Genomic DNA, 17,918 nt, shown 5'->3' on the forward strand with positions numbered 1-17,918 from the left:
AAAACATGTCCAAATAATAAAGTTAGAATGACCAAAATCTGTCAAACATGACTGAAATTTGACAATAAAATGACAACAATCTGACAAATGTGACAAAATCATTCTATTGTGTTGTGAACCTACTTGGTTGATTGATTCAACTGAATCAAAGCAATCGAAAGATTTCTTTTAATTCAACCACGGTAAATGAAAAGTTCAGATACTGGTATTTCGAAAGCAATTTTCTATCTACTATCGCTCACTGAAGAGGAAAGTAAGTTGCTATCGAAATACCAGTATCTGAACTTTTCATTTACCGTGGTTGAATTAAAAGGAATATTTCGTTTGCTTTGATTCAGACAAAATCATGGCATAAATATAACAAAAAAATTACGTTAACCTAAGGTTGCCAGAATTTTTTCAGCACGTATCCGGACCGGACCAACCGGGCAGTTTTTAAATAAAAACCTGGCAAAATCCGGGCATTCGGTTTAAAACTGACGACCATAAATCCGGGCAATATCCGGGCAAATTTTGCCAAACTCAGAAATTCCTCAACAAAAATCAAGAAAAATAAATAAAATTTTGTTTTTCATCATAACTCATCGATAGATTTTGAACCGTATTTGAAGCTTCCAAAAAACCTTTCATGATTATTTTTATAAAACTTGCTCAAAAAATTTCTTTTTAAAGGTGTTTGTGTTTTTTTGTGTAATTTGCCAAATAAAGTGAATAAATCCGGGCAAAATTCGGGCATTTTTCAATTAAATCTGGGCAACTGGGCCGGACCGGACTTTTCTCAAATTTTGTATTAAATGACCGGGAAACCCCGGATTAAACCGGGCAATCTGACAACCTTACGTTAACCAGTACAAAACATGACAAAAATATGACAAATAAGACATTAATTTGACAAATGTGATAAAAATATGACAAAATTATGACGAAAATATCACAAATATTCCAAAAATTAAGTAAAATTATGTCATAAGTATGACAAAAATTTAACAAAACAATGAAAAAACATGACAAAAAAACAAAATTAGGACAAAAATCTGACAAATACCTATGACAAAAATACGTCAAAATTAAGACAAAAGTATAGTATGACATAAATTTAACAATAAAATGACAAAAAATCGATAACACTTTGACAAAAATATGACAAATGTGATAGGAATAAGACAAAATTTTGACATACATCTGATAAATATGACAAAATTATTACAAATAATAGAAACATAAAATTACAAAACATGACAAACTTATGACAAATGTGATAGAAATAAGACGAAATTTTGACATAAATCTGATAAAAATGACAAAGTTATTACAAACAGTAGAAACATAAAATGACAAAACATGGCAAACTTATGACAAATGTGGTGAAAAACGACAACAATCTGACAGATACCACATTTATCATATTTTAATCACTTTGTCATATTTTACATAGTTTGACATAGTCGGATTTTTGACATTTTATTGTTAAATGTTTGTCAGATTCAAATCACAGTTTTGTCATATTTGTCAGATTTTTGTCATAGTTTAGTCATATTTCTACCACATTTTTTTTTTTTTCAAAATTGACATGTTTTGTCATTTTATTGTCATATTTTCGTTATTTGTTTACCACACTTTTCATGTTTTTGTAATTTTATTACCAATATTTTGTTATATTTGTCATATTTTTATATAATTTGTCATTTTTTACTACATTTCTCATATTTATGCCATAATTTTGTCATTTTTGTCATATTTTTGCAAATATTTGGTCGAATTTCTATCACATTTGTCATACTTTTGACAAAGTTGCTTTCGAGATTAAGCTGTCTGTTCATTATTGTATAAATCCAGTTGGAATTGAACTGGCCGATACACTGCAATAAATTAAACTGAATATTTCAAACTGCCACTGATTATTTGCAGCACTGATCATGTCGAATATCAAAAACCGACCATATACACTTTGTAGATTGGCCCAAAAAACTGACGTGTGCCAAATTTCAGTTCAATCGGACCCAATCGGCTCAACTGATCAAGAGATGCCTCAAAGCGCTCAAAGTTTTGGATTTTCTACTTTCAAAAAATACCAAAGGAAATTTGGAAAATAAAATTTTCAATTTTGATGCCAAACGACTTCGAAAAACGTCGAGATCTGGTCTGGTGTTAACCCGTGAAATTTTTTGGCCTGAAATCGACTTTCTGGGACTTTGGTCGGTTTTCCGAAAAAGGAAGAATGAATCAAATGACAAAATTAAGCAAAACACAAAGTTGGATCGAACTTACAAAATTGGCAAAAATAAAAATATCAAAATGCGACAAAAAAAAAACCAGAACTGCAAAACAGTTAAAACTGACAAAAACGATCAAATATAAAAAAAATGAAAAAAAATCTACGAAATTTTATTTCAATTGATATTTGAGGCCCTCGGATCCAAAGCAAGTTTTGAGAAAACACACTTTTAAGCTTTCGTGTAGCGCTAATTTACCAATGTATGTTTATGAAAAATTTAAGACTTCGGTCGAACGTTAAATTATGAAAATAAAATTCTAAAAATCTCAAAAATCATCAAATATAGTTAGACAATTTGTTAATGATTCCAGAATTTTTTGACATCATTAACTAAAAATTAATCATTTTTGCACTTAGATATATACCCGCATCGGCTCAGAAAGCCTCATTTGACAAATTTTGTAATATTTTGTAAAATTTGTTTGTTTTATCATTTTAGACATTTTGAGTCTTTTTTAATTGTTGTCTGTTTTTTTTTCATTTGTTTCATATGTACTCTTTACAATTTTCTATTTTCTCATTTTTGTTTGCCATAGTTTCCAATCGTTATTGTTTCTTGAGTTCAAAGAAAAAAAACTCTATCCAAGAACCTCCCTACCAACGTGGCTTACGGCATTTATTATTCGATCTGACCGAAGTACAATTGCGGCAACTCGAGAAAACCGCTCTCTAGAAGCGGGGCTGATAACGATTACCTACTGCCTACTTATAACCATTCCATAATCAATGACTTTTTTTTTCTTCTGGTGCTTTTTTATTTTCAGCAAACCGCAACCGCTAAGGGAGAAAATTTCACTGGAAAAAGTCTAGCACCTGGAGCTGGAAGTGGGCCCGCTCTAAGTTAGAAAGAACTACCGAACAACCATTGAAAAAAAAAGCGAATGAGCGATAACTAGTGCGAGTAAGGTGAAGTGATAAAGAGCCCCCCCCCCCCGACCGAGTGAGAGAACAAAATAATAACTAGACTAGTGCACACGACCGGCTAGTACATCGATTAGTCTTCGTTGATCTGCCGGCCGGGTAAAACGTGTGCGCGAACTGTTCGGATCGGACGAATAAGGGGTTCGTCTTAGCTTCGGTTCGCGTTTCGGGAAATAGGACGAGCGAGCGTCCGATGAGATTGCGCGAGCGACTCAAGTGTAAAGCCAAATCGTTGCTCAGAAGCTTGCATGCGTGTTCTAGCTCGAACAATATCACTAATCGATTCGGGAAAATGGACAGCGGAAAATTCGTGGACGCCCGAAAGCCGCAGCCGTTGCTGAAGACCGTCGTCAATGTTTGGCACAAGTTTCTAACCCTGCTGGTGCGATGGCTGCTGAGGACAATCTACGGAGAGCATGGAGCTCGGATGCCCCCAATCCGAAACCTGATACTAATGGAGTCAGCCACCTCGCTGGCGCAGAAAATTCGCACCAAGAAGGTAAGGAAAGGAGGGAGGCGCGGAGTGTGAAGCACTCTTATCTTGCGGCTGATAAGTGACTTTAGAAATGATCCCCTCCAGCCTGGAAATATTGAGCTTTTATGCTTTAATCCAGACACTTATTCGGGTACCTACCTTGCTGATTTGATAAGTAGTTGTATTTCTTCCACGCGTCGAACTGTTAGAGCAAATCAGTTGCTGCTATCGTTTGTCGAGACTTGTGACTTGTGAGCAGTGTGAATAATCCGCTCGCCCCCCGGCTACAGGCTGCTCGTAGTTTGTTTAATGCACACCGCCTTGTCTGGAATGGGAAAAATTACAGACCACGAAAAGTAGAACGCAGTAAGGGCGTAGTGAATGGCAAAATGAGGCAGTTGAATTTTCTATCTGAAGTGTCTGTTTACTTCATTGCATGACTAAGCGATAGTCTAAAGTCCAATCATTTGTCGTTAGATATATGTAGGCTTAAACTCAGCTGTGTTAACAACCATTTTTATGGGATTCTTATTTTTTTTAGATGTACAGATTGTAAACCAAATGTGGGATGGATTAATACTTAGACCATTTTATTTTCCTGAACATTATCCTGAAAGCCATTATGAATTTCAACCAAGAAAACAGTTTGGATGCGTGTACAATAATTAGTTATAAAGTTCCAACAGGCGATGAGAGCCGTGCAATTGATGATGTCCCAGTGAAAGAAAAAAAATACAAGTCAAACAAAGATAGATTTTACCAAAGGAAACATTATTTATTATTAATCTACTTAAAACTTGTTTGGAAAAAAATGAAGAGTTCAGTTATTCAATCATTTTTATAGGCACAAAAGAAATTTTGAAAAATAAAATACACAAATGTGAAATCCGACCGAAATCGTTTTGACAGGTAGCCAGATATTTTAATGTAGATTTAAAAAGTTTCTGTGGTTTTTTTCATGAGTATAGGGTGTCCCATTATGTCTAAGCACGATTTTGATACAACCCTGCTCATTCCGTTTAAATTAAAGCTCTGTGTATCGGGAGCTCCTCTTTTCATACACAGAAAAAAAAATTGACTATTACGTGTCATTGAAATTTGCAACCTTTAAAATAAATCACCTGTAATTAACAAAACCTGTAATCTTAAATTGTTTTCTTGAAAGTTAACGAAGATTCATTTATTATTACAGCAAATATCCTGTAAAAAAGTTGTACACTAAAAATTAAATGTAACGTAATCATGTTTTCGACCTGTAAAATTACGGTAAATGCCCTGCTCCTTTTTGTTACAGGACATTTCCGAAATTTTACAGAAAATAATTTTTGCTGTGTATTTTTCGTGAAAATTAGAAGCAGTTACCCGTAAAAGAGCAAAAATATCGGACATTAAGGGTATACCATCCCCAACATTTCGCTTAGTCTGTTGGAAAAAATGGAAGAAGTAAACATTGGAGCGGTCTGAAATTGGGTTTAAAAGTATGGAGACGACGTACACAAGAAAAAATAGGAGCGGAAACCGGGTCCGATGGACAAAACATTGGACCGAAAAGTCTTGCGTGCTTACGTCAGTAAGAAAACTGCCTCAGTTCAGGATATGACCAATTCGTGGATCCCCTCTCAAAGGGTATTCGGATCAAGAAAAGGTTAAACTTAATTGCGTGTAAATCGATTATATGTTTTATTAAAAAAAAAACAAATTATCTTTCTTTTTGAAGTTTAATATGTAGGTATTAAAGACGGAAAAAATCCTCGGTTAAGATTCGGATCGACCTTATCCAATTTGGCGGGCCCTTCGTTTTATGCTGTGATTAGATTTTGTGCAGTCACCTTATCCACTTTCTTCGACGCAGAACGCCAATTTGCTTTGAACTGATTCGAGCTGCTAACAGTTTTTTGGTTCTTCTTAAGCTTCTGCTTAACTATAATAAATATTCGGGAAAATCTAGATAAATTCGAGCAATCTGTCAACCTTATGTTAGCGGTTTACCACTTCATGGTTCTTTTTCCATAATGACAGGATGCCAAATCCGACCAAAATAGCAAAGACAAGTCATTCTTCAGGAAAGGCAGCAAACGCATTTGAGTACACTTTTTCACGTAAATTTCCTGGTTGACGGTCCGACTACAACGAAAATGTTGCATTTCAAGCCCATAACTAGAAGAGATTACAAAAATTCAATCTTGGCTGGTGGTTTTTCGCCGTCGGCTGGAAACAAAGAATGTTTTTTTTTCTAATGCCGGTTCACATACACACATAGCACTCGATGCATCATTCGACAATTTGTCTGTTCAATGAAGTCTGGTCAAAACGGGTCGAAACAAGTAGAAATGGATTGACAGTTTATCACCTGTCTCTTTCCAATTGACTTCGACCGATTTCTACCAGGTCGAAACGAATCCTGCTGCCGAGCTGGATAGGTTTCGATTAGTTTCTACTTGATCCATTCAACAACGACCTGACTAGTTTCGACCAAAACATTGGCTCGTTGAACATCTACCAATTGACAGAAACCGATTTTTACCAACCATTGAACGAAGCTAATATGCTGGCTTGCTGGCTGATTGTTTCTATCCTGCTTTGTCTTGTGATAGGATATGGGATAAGTTTTTATTGGTTTCTTTCAGACATATGCAATGTGGTTGCGCTGAGAAGGCAAAGCCAGTTATACAAAACCTTGTTAATGCCGGTTCGGCATAAAATCTTATACCAATAATTCCACCTCTAAGGAAGTTCACTATCGGAGTAGAGTCTGATTTGTGGGTGTACAGATAGCTTGCCAAATAAGATATTCGGATAAACATTTATTTCCTCAGAGATTGGAAACCGATTTCGTTTGATGGATGTACGTATTGCAAAAACCTTTTTTTACTACTTGTCGCATTAATACAAACTATTTGAATTTCGATAAGTGATATTTCTTAAGAGAATAAAACTTAATTCTTCTAACCTGTTCAGTTGTGTTATACGAATAAGAACAAGAAAATTTTACTGCATCGATGAGCTATTTTCTTCAAGAAGTTTGCTGGTCCAAGTTTTGTTCGCAAGCCTCCAGAAGGACTACCGGCTCAGAGTCCATTGTAGCAAGAAAGGAGGCAGGGTTTCAAAATTCAAATTAAGCTACAACTTATAATTATAATTGATTTCTAAACCCATTTTTCTACTGATGACCATCATACAAACTCGAAAAAATGATACGCTTCAAAATAAATCAGAATCAAAGTTTAAATCGGTGCTATTTCCGGTAAGTGATAAATTAATTATTCAAAATTACGTTTCTTACTCTGAAGTAGAAATTTGCTTTAAAATGATTTTTTATCAGTCTTGTTTGATATGGTTTGAAAAGAATATTAAAAGTAGAGTACCAGATTAAAAAAGAAAGTGATTCCGAACCTAAAAATAAATTTTAAGATTAGGGCAGAAATTTACCATAATAAAAATTGTTCAGCAAAATGCTAATAATTTTAAATTATTAATCATCTTAATTTACATTTTTTTTTTCAATTTCCCTTGAAGGGTTAATAGAAAAAAAATCGCAGAAATATCTTTAATTTGGAAAAATATTCAATCGCGATTTGAAATGTAAACTTTCGGTAAGGTAAAAAATATCCAATTTAACTTAAGAAAAGTTATTCAAAACAAATAGTTGAGGGACGAATTTCAGTTATAAAAAGAAGAAAATAATTTATTTTATTCCAAGAGTGCTACCCAAGCAACCAAAATTCCCTTGAAAAAGGTTTCATAGAAGCTTAATTAGCTCTCATTTCTGTCTGAAGAGAATGCTAGTCCGCCCAAAATTTAGGTTTTTAAAGATACTTTCAAGTTCGTTTAGGTGGCTGTAGAGAATGATATCCAGCTTCTAAGAGAATGTCAAAAAACTTCTATGCGCCGAAAAAAATCCGGTTGACAGATTGCTCTGACAACCAGATGACAGATTGCTATGTTGCCGGTTTATCATGTTCTATCTCATTGATTTTAATTATATTATTTTTATTACAAAAGCTACTAACGCCTAGAGAATTGAACCGTTGCTCTCTAGGTTGCAATGAAACTCACCAGCCTCTCGACCAATCAAGCAATAGTTCATTGCCACTGTTATAATTAGTATTTACACTTTATGTCATTTGAGATGATTGAATGTTGGTCAATAGATTGTACCTCATTTCGTTCAAAGGACTTTCAGTACATTTAATAAATAAAAACAAAAATTCTCATTATCAAAATTTTTTTCGAATATCTTAACATTGATAAGAAAAATTCTAAAAAATCCTGAATTCCATTTGTAAATATCAGTGCTGATATAAACAAAAAAAAAATACCATGACAAGAAATTGACAGACATTTTTGACATGTCGCTTAGAATTCCCAAAATTGTTCTTGCAAACACCTAGAAGTATCTTAACGGTATTTTTTAAAATGTACCTTCTCATCGATGGTGAATCAGACAGCTCAATTAGTGGAGCGAGTTTTAAGAAATTAGAGTGAATAAGGAAAAATCACGTTTTTTTACTGTCCAAGGTCCAAAAATAGGAGACTTTTGACTTTGATGTTTCATTTTTAGGCCTGGTATCTCCAAAATTTTGTTTCAATACCAACCAATCAACAAAGGTGCGAATTTTTAATCGAGGCATTATTCAGAACCAATATTGAACACTTTTTTATCAGCTTTAATCAAATAAACTACAAGTAAGTAAACACAAAAAAGTTTCAGCTGATAGAGCTGATGAGGAGTGAAACTGTTTGAGATAATCATACCAGAAATTTCAGTGTTTTTAATTGTTAAAAAGCTGTTCTACGTTTTTTTGATAATGTTTGTTGAAGATTTTATTTTAAATCGCCCAATTTATGTTTTCGAAAAATCATACTTTTATAGGATCATTAGTTCTAGGTCCAATGACCAAAATAGGAACAAATGACAATCTTCCAATCACAACGAAACCTTTGTTGAAAATTCTCATTGAACCTTGCAAATAAGATCATGAACTATAAATAAATTTCCTGAAAGTTATAAACCTCCCGTTCATTTACGGAAAAAACATGATAATTTAAAAAACACTGCTTGAAGGGTCCAAAGTATCAAAATAAAAGGCAGAAAAGGCTCATTTGCAGAGATTACAAAAATAACTTTACATTTTCAATTCATCATTCAATGCTTATACTGACAAAGCACAGGTTGAGAAATTATATTCCTTGAATGATATGTAAGAAACTGATAAAAAAAGAATTCCAATCTTTGTTGTTAATATTGAAAGCATAAATGGATGCTTCGAACCTTTGAATTTGATCAATTTTCAAAAGTTTAAAATATAAATTAAAAATCATGATCATTTCGAAAAAGAAGACTCAGAATAATAAAAATAAGTGAAACGTTTATAATTCAAAATTATACAAAAGGGATAAAAACTGTTTTTCTTATTAAACATTTATATTAAGGGGAAAGTCGGGTAAGACGGACACTTTCAATATTTCGAGAATTTCAATGCTTGGCACTAACCTAATGATGGGAATATGTTCGCCTAAAAATATCAACACTTTCGAGACTCTTTGTTTATTTATAGCAAGCAAGTTCCCATAAGAGTAAACAAAACAAACAAAAACTTTGAGGATCCATTATTTGATGTAATTTTCCCTCCTCATAAAATGCAAAATTTTCGAAAATGTCAACCGTTTTCAAAGGAAGAGTGTTTATGAGGCTTCTTTTTAAGCATCTGGAGGAAAATCAGCGAGTTTCGGTCAAAGGGCTTGAACATCAAACGTTTTGAAAAAAAGTTGCTAAGGCGGGTAAGACGGACACCTCAAGGTCGGGTAAAATGGACACATAAGTTTCTCCAGGTATTGTAAATTTTTCATCGGTTTGATCCTAGCGCCTATAAAATACGGAATTCCGAAACCACACTGTTTCGCTTGTGAACTCGGACCAGTTGATTCCATTTTGGTTTAAACAAGTTTTCAAATACTTAACTCACAAAAATATCTAATGAAGATATTTTTGCGGCAATTTTTGCGGCAAAATGTACCTTTTCTGAACAGTGTCCGTTTTACCCGACCATTTTTGAAAAGTGTAATATGCAAGCATTTTTTAGATGGCTATAAAAACAGTCGTGATCATGGAAATTTACTAATTCCAGTGGTTAATGCGTTAGCAAACAACCTAAACTGCCCATCTGCACGAAAACTGCGATGAAAATAGGAGTATCTGATTTTCTATTGCGATTCTACCTTAGGGTGTCCGTCTTACCCGACTTTCCCCTATAGGCTTCCAAGAAAATAATGTAAGAAAAAAATCAGAATATAAAATTAAAGACAATCTTAAAAAAATAAAATAGAGAAATAGTGAATATTGAAAAAAATATGCTGCAAATGATTGGTTTTTTAACATTTTATAAGGAATTTATTCCAATGTCTTTAATGGATAAATCAAGGGAATAGCTTTTTGAATGCCAATGTTTTAATGATTGATTTGGAAAATTTTGGCTATCGCTTCTTGTTTTGGCGATATGGAGTTAATAAGTTTAAAAATGAATCGGATTTGAGTGAAATCAACCATTTATCCCTGATAAGCTTACAAACCTACATGCCGCCGTCGTCGACCGTGGCCTAGAGGATTACGTTTAGGTATTCTAAGCCAGAGGTCATGAGATCGGACACGGCATACATAGTACTCTCTCTGTGTGCTGGTGGTTTTAGCATTTGAAAGATGCTAGCCATCATATGCTTGAATGATGTACGCATAAGAGTTAAGTAAACGAGATCTCTTTAAAGAAACATGAAGTTTCAGTGAGATCATATATGTGTGTCTTCGTATTTTAAAGAAAAAAAAATTATTCTGATTTTTTTATTTTACTTTTTTTCAATCAAGGAGTAATAATTTGCATAGATATACTTTTTTCTGAGATTCAATTATCTAAAAGTGTTAAGTATTTCTGGAAAGGAATAATTAATAAGGAAAGTTAAAAAAAATTATTCTATTTTACAAATTTGTTGAAGCCTGTATAACGATTTGATTTTTGCTTTATGAAATATCTTTAATTTAACGTGGTTCAAATTATTTATTTTAATTTGTCGAAACTCCCGTATTTAACAGAATCGGAAAAAGTGAACAAAAATAAAACTTCTATAACATTTTTCAAAGAAATCAAAATTACATGCGGTCTTGGGAAAAGTTGATACCTCCTTGATTTAAAAGCTTTATTAAAAATTATTTTTTGCAATATTCTACAGTTTTGTTAAAAAAGTACAGAACTTTCTCGAATAATTTTTACCAATTTTCAAAAGTAGCATTCAATGCAGAAAAAAAATCTAAATTCTTTGCACCTCGAAAAATAGGGAATTGGGTGGCTTTTTATGCAATTCATAAAAACCCTTTTGAATGTAGAGCTGAGCATTTAGAAGACGCCTGTCATCTGTCATTGGGCTACCAACTTGTTGATGTGTTAGATTAGTATACGATGAATGACTTTTGATATAACAGTTGTTGGTTTTAAATTCTGAACATGTGTAGTTACACTTCTTCGTAAAAACCAATCCCAAAGACGAGGTAGGGATTTTGAGTGTCAAGATTTGAGTTATACATAAGGTTTTTTAAATTACAAATCGAAATTTACAATTAAAATCAGTATCAATTCGAGAACGTCATATAGTGTCGTTAAATGAAATGTTTTGGGCCTAGGGTGATGCATGACTAAATTCCGCCGAAGGCGAGCCAATTTTCTGACATGTTAAATTCATATTTTGAGCTAAAAATTTTACTTGGAAAAAATCTCCTTGGGGGGAGGGGGTTTCAACCAGGCCCGTGCGAAGGACTCGTCCATGGAGGGGGGGGGGGTTTCAAAATTCAAATTTAGCTAAAAATAATAACAATACCAAATTACACAATAAAGAAGGAAATTGATTTCTAACATCATTTCCTTATTCATTATTTTTACACAAACTCAAAAAATAATAAATTTTAGTGATGAAATGAATCAATCTTTAAAAAAAAAAATCACAATGAAAGTTTTAAATCAATTATGTTTTCGGTCAGCCATTGAAAAAACTTTCAAAATGATGTTCCTTGCTCAGAACTAGAAATTTGTTTCAAAATAATTTCTCAGCAGTCTAGTTTTCAAATTTGAAATATTTAAATGTTTCAAAAACACAGATTTAAAAATAAATCTTAATTCGAATAATGAATAAGGAAAAAAAATAAAATAAATGAAAATGATAAAAATTGATATTTATTACTCATCTTAAATTACTTTTTTTTCATTTTCTATTCTAGAGTTGATAATCGCGATTTTAAATGTGAATTTTTTTATAAGGAAAAAAAATTGAAGGTTTATGTTTTAAAACACAAGAAGTCAGTGTTAAAAAACATAGACAAACTTTTTAAAAATATTTATAAAATTTAAATAGCTTGACTTTAAAATTCGGTAAATTTATTTAAAAATTGGGAAACAAACTGTACTATGGAATTCGGTAAACTCATTTGAAAATTGAAACAGAATATTAAGATGAAAAAGATAAGTTCAAAAAGGATTTGTTTTTTCAATAAATACGTCTTACCATTATTAAACTTATTTAAAAATTTAATTGATAACTCAAGGGAGAAGCATTTTGGTGCTTATATTTAAATGATTAATTTGATAGATTTTAGCGCCCTGAACTCGAATCTTTTGTTAAATTTGAACTATCACATTTTGTTTAAAAATGTGTCATTTTAAGTGAAATCAATCATTATTAATTGAATAACTATTAAACCTACATTTGAGAAAAAATATGTTCTGATTTCTTTCCTAATACTTCATTCAATTAAGGAATAATATGTTGACGATGATGAAGATGATGATGATGATGCATGATTTTAAAAAGTAAAATTCGAGAGTTTTGGAAAATTTGGAAAGATATCATTACAAGTATTTTTGACATTGCTGCATAAAGGTTAAAAAATTGGTTCAAACTTCTTTAAAAATTCGTTAAATGAGAAAAGTAAACAAATAGAACTCTTAGTTACTCAAAGTCTTGAAGAAATTTTTTTAATCAGTTAATACTTTTATTTCAAAATGTTTTTTTGTTGTTTAAGTTTTGTCAAAAAAAGTCCAGAACTTCCTTAAAAGATTTTAACCTATTTTGAAAAGTTATTTCAATAGCAGCTGATCACTGACAGAAAAACTGCATATTTAGATTCAGGGCACTCAGGTTAGACAAAATTACTTTTTTAAATTCATTTACCCTGGAAAAATGTAGATTTCGTGGTCTTGTGTTATTTATCAAACCTTTTCATATCTGATGTTGAGCAAGAACAAGAAATACAAAATGTAGTTAAGACTGGAATTGGTTTCTTAAAGCATATTTCATATCAGCATAACATTTTTAATGACATAAACGATTTTATTTAATCAAAATTTAAGTAATAAGGTAAGGATATTAGATTTTAGATTGCTTTTTTTGCTAATTCTGTTGATCATTGTACCTGTTGCATGGTTTTCAACTTTTCGATGTATAAAATTAGTATTCGCTAAACTAATTTTAAAGTTAAAATGGTTCGTTTCAAACTCTGTTCGTGTTTAGTTACAATTCTTAATAAAAATCTATTTAAAGTTTAGGGTTTTAGTATCTCAAGTTAAGAGTTTCAATACAAAAGGTTGATTGAATTGCAAATCAAAATTACAATGAAAAATTAGTTTCAAATCGTGAACGTCATGAAGTGTCGTAGAATGAAATGTCTGAAGCCAAGGGTGATTTAAGACTAAATTCCGTTTTTGTACTTGCTTGTTAACACTTATTTAAGATGAAGTTATCTGATACTATGGTGAAAATTTTACTCGGAAAAAATCTTCATGGGGGACGGTTAAACCCTTAACCCCCCCCCCCCCCCCGTTCGCACGGCCTTGGTTTCAACACTTAACTTCCCCCCCCCCCCCTTGTTCGTACGGTCTTGCTTAAACACCTTTAAAATTGGTGTTTGACAACTTGTTGCCTAAGTTTAAGTCACCTGAACGTAGATTGGGACCATTTTTTTTGATGGCCATTTGGAATTGTTTTTTTCTAATTATGTTTTCGGTTTTACTGCCGAATGTTGTTAGGAATTTGCTAATTCGCGAAGGTGCATTTTTGGTTTTGCTTTGTAAACTTCTCTTTGAAATTTATAGCAGCATATTTATGCTCGACGGAGTTTTTGTCATGATTTATAAAATGTATGAAGAATTGACTAATTTTAGAGCCGTTTTAAACAATTAATCCATCTTTCAGCTCACCAGCGTCGAAGTGATGCAAGCCTACATCGAGCGCTGCAAGGAAGTTAACCCGGTACTGAATTGCATCGTCGATCAGTGCTACGAAACGGCCCTCAAGGAGGCGGCCAAGGCGGATCAACTGATCGCTTCCGGAACCCTCTCGGAACAGCAACTGGCCACCGAGAAACCCTTCCTGGGGGTTCCGATTTCAACGAAAGACTGCATCAGTGTCAAAGGTGAGATTTGTTTTATTATTTTGGGATTTTTGTAGAAATTGAATAATCGTTAACGATTTTACACCTCGGGGGGACCATCCAAAAATAGATCTCCTGCACACGGCCGGAATTTGGAAGCGGAGAAATATCCGGGGCGAGAAAGATGCCCGGGCCATGGAACTGATGAGGAAAGCCGGTGCCATTCCATTCGCGCTGACCAACGTCTCGGAATGTTGTATGTGGTGAGTGTGGGTGATTAATAAGTTGTTCGAAAATCACGGACGTTAAATTTAAATTTTATGGAATCAATAATCGATCGATCGATTCACATTGATATAGATTATTCCGTAATTTTTATTTTTTTACCGAATACCCAAACAGAACTGATTTTGTTTGGATCAGACTAACGTCGAAATGTTTGGGTTAGATTTTTTTTTTCTTAACATTTTTATTTACAATTTCCCACATGGTGTGCTAAACTTTGCTTACGTGGGCGATGCGATGATTGCATTTGGAGTTTGTTTACTTCAAGTCTAGATACTATTTTGTAAATATTTCAGATCAGACGCGTAATGTTTACTTCAGCGACTTCAGCCTATCGCGTGGATGAAGTGTTTGGTTTGATGAACTCTTCACGCCAGAGAAGCACTCAATCAGATTAATAAGGGTGTCTAAATGGAAATTTAAAAAAAAATTGAAATGTAGGTACATATATTGGAAAGCTATGAAGATATTTTTGAGGGAAAATTTTTAATGAGTGTAATTTTATCCTTGAAACTGAAAATTAAAATTTGAAATTGAAACTTGAAACTTGAAACTTGAAACATGAACCTGAAACATGAAACTAAAACTTGAAACTGAAATTTGAAACTTGAAACTCAAAGTTGAAACTGAAACTAGAAACTGAAAGTTGAAACTGGAACATGAAATTGAACTTTGAAACTAAAACTGGAAACTGAAACATGAAACTAAAACTAGAAACTGGAACATAAAACTGAAACTTGAAACTGAAACTTGAAACGAAGCTTGAAACTTGAAACATAAAACTGAAACTAGAAACTCAGCCTTTAAAATAAAACTTGCAACTGAAACTCGAAACTGAAACTTGGAACTGACACTTGAAACTTCAAACAGAAACTAGAAACTAAAACTTGAAACTGCAACTTGAAACTGCAACTTGAAACTAAAACTATAAATTAAATCTTGAAACAAAAACGTGAGGTTGAAACAAGAAACAGAAACAGTCTAAAAATTCAAGTTTTGAAACTGAAACTTGCAATATGAGACTGTAACTTCAAACTGAAACTTGAAAAATCAATCTGAAACTTTAAGCTAAAACTTGAAACTGAAACTTGAAACTAAACCGAAACATGAATCTGAAACATGAAACATAAAACTTGAAACTTTAAATTGAAACGTGAATCTGAAAATGAAACTTGAAACTTAAACTTGAATCTGAAACTGAAATTGAGACTGAAAATATTAAACTCTATAACTGAAAATTGAAACTGAAACTTAAAAATTAATATAGAAAGTGAAACCTAAAACTGAATGTTGCAAACTAAAATAAAAAACTTGTAAGATTGGGGAATAGCGAAAGTTGAAACTTTTATTCATAATTTTTATCTGGAGGTTAAAACAAAAAAATTAAGAAATTTTTTTACATGAGATCTAGAGTTTAAAACATTAAGATTAAATTTTGAAAAAAAAAAATCCATTGAAAATTAGTTTGAAACTGTATTTGAAAACGAAACAAAAGTTAATCTTTTTAATGAAAAATTTAAGTTAACATTTGAAAGAAAAAAAGCCAATTAAAATTTAAAATTTGAAAGTTTTTAAATTAAAAAATTATAAGAAAAACATTAAGAAGATATGAAAATTAAAAAAAATAAAATGTTTACAACAAAATCTATCGGATTTTTTTTAATTAAAGCAATAAAAATAAATGAAAATAATTTGATAAAATGCTATTTTGAAGTATAGGAAAATTCAAGAACAGCTAAAACAAATAAAACCGATAAAAGCAAAAAATAGATAGAATATATTCTACTGGAAACTGGAACTTGGAACTGAAACTTGAATTCCGTTGAAAATAGACATTAAAAATTAAAACTTCAAATGTAAAATTGTGAAACAACGGAAGTTGAAACTTCAAACTTGAACCTGCCATTTCAAACTGGAGCTCGAATCACGACACTAGAAACTTGAATCCAAAATTGTAAATTGGAATTTTAAGCAAAAAAGAAATAGATAAACTCAAAATTGAAAACCGAAAATTGAAAATTTAGAAATTAGATTTAGTATTAAATATTTGAAAACGAAAAAAAATAATCACTTTAAAATTTGCTAATATTTGAAAGCTAAATTTTAATCAAAATAAATAATAAGAAATTAAAACTTGAAATCATCAAAAATTTTCATATAAAAAAATTAAACAAAAAAATATATGAAAATTGAAATAGATATCTTAAAATTCAAAAATCTTTCGCAGTTTTCAAAAATCATAAAAATAAAAACAAATGAAAATATTTTGAGAAAATACTATTTAAAAACTTTAGTAATTTTAAATTCAGTTAAAACAAATGAAAATTCGTTAAAAAAAACAAATATAAAACATTTTAATATATAAAAAGCATGAAAAATTATTTTTTTATTTAACCCCCCAAAGCCGTTCGGGTCAATATGACCCGAAGCGCACATTTCAAACATCTTAATCATCATTCCAATATACTGATGAACTGGTAGTTTTGACAGACCAAGTATGTTCTATGAAAATAATGATCAAGTTAACGCCAAAAAACTAAAATTTGAGTTTTTAAAATCGGTTCATTGAGAAATGAAATACAGCTAAGCAAAGCAAAAACTGGATGTTGTTTTTTTAAAGTAAGACTTTTTTTTCTACCGGAAGATCTGTCATAGCGGTAAAAAGTTTCATTGGACCCCAACATATTTATACATTGTCGGATAGATGGATTCTTGACAATTTCAAACATCAATGAAATAATTAAATACAGAAAAGCTGTCAGAAGTTATGAGTATTTTAAAAATAAAATTGATTTTTCGGACTTTTACCTTTCTGAACCAGTTTCTGAAATCCTGGTAATACATATCGACTTTATTTTGAAATGTTGAGTAATTAGAATAAATTACCTACACAATGAATATAATATCATCAAAATCGGTTAACATTTACAGCCAGGAGAACGAAATCAAATTACAACGCATATTTCCAGGAAACGGATATTTAGCGAACGGCTTTGGAAGGTTAAAATGATCAATTCAGTATAAAATTTAAAATGTTAAAATTATTTGAACTGTTCAATTCATTAAACTGAAATATGAAACTGGAATTTGGAACTGAAACTTTAAACTGAATTTGAAACTGAAAATTGAAACTGAAACTTGAAACTGAACTTGAAACTGAAACTTAAAATGAAACTGAAACATGAATCTGGAAAATGAAACATGAAACCTGCAACTTGGAACATGAATCTTAAAAATGAAAACTTGAAATTGAAACTTGCAACTTAAAACTGAATCTGAAAATGAAATTGAGACTTAAAATTTAAAAAAAAATCAAGAACGAAAATTGTAATTAAAAGTTGAAACTGAACAAAAAAAAAAAAAATAGAAACTTAAAAAATGAACTGGAACCTGAAACTTGAAACTCAAAACTGAATCATGAAACTAAAATTTAAAAATTGAAATGAAAAATTTTGAAATAGGGAAAGTTGAAACTGCCATTTAAAACCGGAACTCGAATCATGAAACTAGAAACTTTTGTTCAAATTTAAATATGGAGCTTAAAACGAAAAAAA

General features: G+C 31.7%; 2 protein-coding genes across 3 annotated transcripts in view; one reads left to right on the plus strand and one right to left on the minus strand.

The window, feature by feature from the left end:
- LOC129747268 (cytochrome b5 reductase 4) overlaps positions 1-17,918 on the minus strand; it is a 257,924-nt gene that overhangs the window by 185,638 nt on the left and 54,368 nt on the right. The window contains exon 3 of one of the 2 annotated variants that reach the window (XM_055741380.1): positions 3,831-3,996. The exons of the other annotated variant lie outside the window; for it this stretch is intronic. The gene's annotated coding sequence lies outside the window, so the exon portion shown is untranslated. The remainder of the gene's footprint in view (positions 1-3,830; positions 3,997-17,918) is intronic. 2 annotated transcript variants of the gene reach the window in all.
- Positions 1-17,918, plus strand: part of LOC129747269 (fatty-acid amide hydrolase 2) — a 65,193-nt gene that overhangs the window by 32,020 nt on the left and 15,255 nt on the right. Inside the window, exons 2-4 of the mRNA XM_055741384.1 lie at positions 3,040-3,695; positions 13,902-14,121; positions 14,210-14,342. Coding sequence (XP_055597359.1) covers positions 3,390-3,695; positions 13,902-14,121; positions 14,210-14,342 — 659 coding nt within the window. The 5' untranslated portion in view covers positions 3,040-3,389. The remainder of the gene's footprint in view (positions 1-3,039; positions 3,696-13,901; positions 14,122-14,209; positions 14,343-17,918) is intronic.

The sequence above is a fragment of the Uranotaenia lowii genome, chromosome 2 (assembly GCF_029784155.1).
Source record: "Uranotaenia lowii strain MFRU-FL chromosome 2, ASM2978415v1, whole genome shotgun sequence".
Lineage (NCBI taxonomy): Eukaryota > Metazoa > Arthropoda > Insecta > Diptera > Culicidae > Uranotaenia > Uranotaenia lowii.